Source organism: Leiobunum rupestre, chromosome 1 (genome assembly GCF_980474605.1).
Source record: "Leiobunum rupestre chromosome 1, qqLeiRupe1.1.hap1, whole genome shotgun sequence".
In the NCBI taxonomy this organism is placed as follows: domain Eukaryota; kingdom Metazoa; phylum Arthropoda; class Arachnida; order Opiliones; family Sclerosomatidae; genus Leiobunum; species Leiobunum rupestre.
Genome location: NC_143384.1, coordinates 27,824,294 through 27,827,862, shown reverse-complemented (window position 1 = coordinate 27,827,862; position 3,569 = coordinate 27,824,294). Strand labels below are relative to the sequence as shown.

Here is a 3,569-nt window from a genome sequence, read left to right as displayed (position 1 = left end):
TCACGGGTTGATCTGTTTTTTAAATTTTATCTTTAACCCGCGATAACAGCAGATATACTTTTATAGTGTAGCTTTATATTGACTTGGTGAAAAATGTAATTTTTTTAGCGTACACACAAATTTAAACGGAAAAAACATTTAAATAGATGTTCGAAGGTTTTCAGCATTCAGTTCATTGATTGACGTCTACTAAAGTACGCGTTCTTAGCTGCGTTATCTTAATTCCGTATTTTGCTACTAGTTCATCGTCGGTAATTGTCGATACCTACAGGACTAACCGTAGTGGAATTTGGAACCATTTAACGAAGGAGAATGTTGTCCAACCGGATGGTTCATTGAAATGTTTTGCTAAATGCGTTCATTGTTTAGGGTACGTATATGTTTATGAAATAAATACCATCATGCTGGTTAATTGAGGAATGTATTATAATTTTTATTTATGGACACCGACAGTGGTAGGTATTGTCAAGATTTCAAGGCTAACCGCAGTACGGGAAATATGAGACTGCACTTAGTGAACAAGCACCCGGACAAAGTTCCACCTAACTTTGTTTCAAAGCCAATTAACCACAGCACAGTCGTCGCGACCATGAGTTGTCCGCTTTCATCCGCGCAAGTAAGAGCGTCTACTTATCTGTTGTTACTTACTCCACACCGATAAGGTCATAAGTGTGTTTTTTATTGTTCGAAGAATGAGGTGGTGAACCCAAGTTGCTACTGCTCCGTTTTGTGGTTTTATCAGACCAGGCCTTTCAAATCATAGAAGCCAAAAGTTTCAGGGATCTGGTTTTCGCATTAAATCCAACTATGTTTCTGAATCACATAAAAATGTCCGATGCCACCGTCAAAAATTATGTAATGGTAGAATACCTTTCCGAAATTAAAAATATTATCAAAGTCGTTAAGGCAAGTAGTTGAATCAATATGTAACGTGTTTGATATCCCAACTTAATCTATATAATTTTGTAACATATTAGAAACTCTAATATTAATACGCCAAAGCCTTTCAATTATAGCCATGACCAAGGATAGAACCAAGCCTTGGCCTCGGCCATTTTGAAAGCCTTCGGCGTCGTTCTGTCCTTGGCCATGACCTTATATCGATCAGAATAAATTGCTTTCGAGTAGAGACACCCTCGAATATTGTTACGCGTTATAATAAAGCTACTTTTTTTTATCGTAGAATGCACCCGGCCAATTGTCCTACACGCATGATTGTTGGACGTCAACAAATATGCTACCGTTCATTGCTGTAACGGTTCACTGGGTGGATGAGCTTTGGAATGAACATGATGCCGTGTTAGGTTTCATGTATTTTCCCGGACGTCATACGGGGTTAAATATTTGTGATGCATTTTTGAAACTACTTAACGACCGTGAAATACAAAAAGTAATATCTTTAAAAACCTTTTTCACTCACAAAATGAATAATTATTTTATATCGATTATTTTCACAACGCTATTTAGGTTCTAGCCGTGACAATGGATGATGCGGCCAATAACGACACATTTACCACCGAATTAACAACGCGATCCATCGAATTGGGTTTCCGATTTACGGCTGAAAATCGCATTCGTTGTTTCGCACACGTGTTGAACATAGTCGTTCAAGATATTCTTAAATTTTTAAGGTCAGATGCCAAACACGACTCCGAATTCGATTCGTCGTTAACAGAGTTGAATGGATCTTCTATAGCCCCCGACACTTCTCAAATTAGTATAGGAGCGGCCGTAGCTAAAGTAATGAACTGACCTTTTCTTAATAGTGGTTGCTATTTTAAGTGTTCCTCATTTTCAGTTGAGAAAACTTGTAATCGCAATTCGGCTGTCACATGCGAAGACTGAAAAGTTTTTAGAATCCAATGTCATATACGGTCTTCCTGCTAACAAATTAATTTTAGAGGTCAAGACACGATGGGGATCAACTTATGCAATGTTGCGGAGAGCAGTTAATCATAGAGCTGTAAGCAAAGTACAATCCCAAACGTAAAAAAGTGTAGTTCACACAGTCTGCATATTTTTAGTCATTGGATTCACTTTCTAGCACGGACAAGGATTTACTCAACCTCCAGTTAAAGTGATGAAAAGTGGCCGTTGTTAGATTCCTTGTTAAATATTTTACTGGTAACGTAAGTTTCGTAATATAGTTTACCAAAATTAATTTGACTTCCTGTTCATTAAGGACTTTGATTTTGCCAACTGCAGCCATAATAGTTCCTATGTTTAAATTGCTTTTGGACAAGTTACAGAAAACGAAAGAGGCGACAACTGGAACGATGAAAGACGCAATTGCTAAGGCCTTTGAAAAATTATCTACGTATTTCAAACATTCCGATTCTTCGGCATTGTGGGTTGCCATGGGTATGTTTGTTTTTTGGTCCTGAAGTACGTAACGGATACAACGTTTTTCATATTCAATATTTTCAAGAACCGACTATCTCATTGTGACTATTGTTTAATGTTAGTAATGAATCCAACACTTAAATTGGAATGGCTCAAAGAACATTATGGCAGAAGTTTCTGTAAAAACGTTAAAACTACCGTGTCTTCAATTTTTGTATCTCATTACGATGGTGGGATAGTTCCGGAAAGTTTGGACGAGGTATCGACTCAAGTAACCAACCACGGTACTTATAGCGGAGTAGACCTAACGACGCTTTACCCAAAAAGATCTAAGCGGGTTTCTAGGGCATCCGAACTACCACTATACTTGAAAACCGATGTTGCGCCACCACACACGGATATTTTGCAATGGTGGAAGGTGATTTGTGTAGCCACGTAAAACTGGTTGAGGTTGAAGCGCAATTACCATTTTTGGTCTAAAATTACTCAATTCTTACACAGCTGCACGAGAAGGAATATAAAAAGGTGTCCCATATGGCCCGCGATTACATAGCAGTTCCAGGATCTTCAGTGCCTTCGGAACGGCGTTTCTCACAAGGAACGGATGTAGTCACACCAAATCGCGGTTCTCTGTGTCCGGAGACTATTACGGCTCTGTTATGCCTGAAAAATTGGTGGAGTACTTAACTGTAGTGCTCAAAACTCCAAACTACTGTAATTTGTGAACATTTATAAACCAAATAAAAGACTTAAAGCACTAATTTAATTAGTTATTATCCATGAAATTTCATTAATACGGATTTCTATTCGCCTATCTGAGAAAAAATCTGCTTTCTTTATCTGTTGTCGAGTCAGTTACGGAAATCAAATAAGAAAAAAGATGGCCATAGGTCAGATAAAAAAGGGGGCAGGTTGCCAGAGAAATCAAGTTGTTTATCTGAAATATATTTGATATGAGAAACGGTAAGCAGATTGCCCTATTCAGATGATCGTTAGAAGCCCTATTTCAAATCATTCGATAGATTCAAAATTCATTTTATATTCGAAAAAAATCTTAAATTTAATCCGTAATGTTCTTTCTATATTTTCCTAAAAATCTAAACTTCATTGTTCACCTTACTCACACAGTTCCTTGCTTTTAAATAAAAAGGATTTCAAATAGCTTAAGTATACATGTACAATACGAACAATGCAATGTACCAAGACTCTCAAACTCTTGATATAAA

The 3,569-nt window shown here is 37.2% G+C and overlaps 1 protein-coding gene across 1 annotated transcript; it reads left to right on the top strand.

Moving 5' to 3' along the window:
- Positions 1 to 439: 439 nt before the first annotated feature.
- LOC149962030 (uncharacterized) lies at positions 440 to 3,030 on the top strand. The gene is made up of 8 exons (XM_090164364.1): positions 440 to 616; positions 1,184 to 1,390; positions 1,468 to 1,740; positions 1,799 to 1,972; positions 2,045 to 2,096; positions 2,206 to 2,361; positions 2,466 to 2,761; positions 2,845 to 3,030. The coding sequence occupies exons 1-8, from the start codon at positions 440 to 442 to the stop codon at positions 3,028 to 3,030; spliced, it is 1,521 nt and encodes a 506-aa protein (XP_090020490.1).
- Positions 3,031 to 3,569: the final 539 nt, after the last annotated feature.

Excerpts from the sequence above, each read along its gene's own strand:
- LOC149962030 (XM_090164364.1), top strand. The coding sequence starts at position 440 with ATGGACACCGACAGTGGTAGGTATTGTCAAGATTTCAAGGCTAACCGC. Across the intron at positions 617-1,183 it reads GTCCGCTTTCATCCGCGCAA|AATGCACCCGGCCAATTGTC; the intron begins GTAAGAGCGTCT and ends TTTTTATCGTAG. Across the intron at positions 1,391-1,467 it reads ACGACCGTGAAATACAAAAA|GTTCTAGCCGTGACAATGGA; the intron begins GTAATATCTTTA and ends AACGCTATTTAG.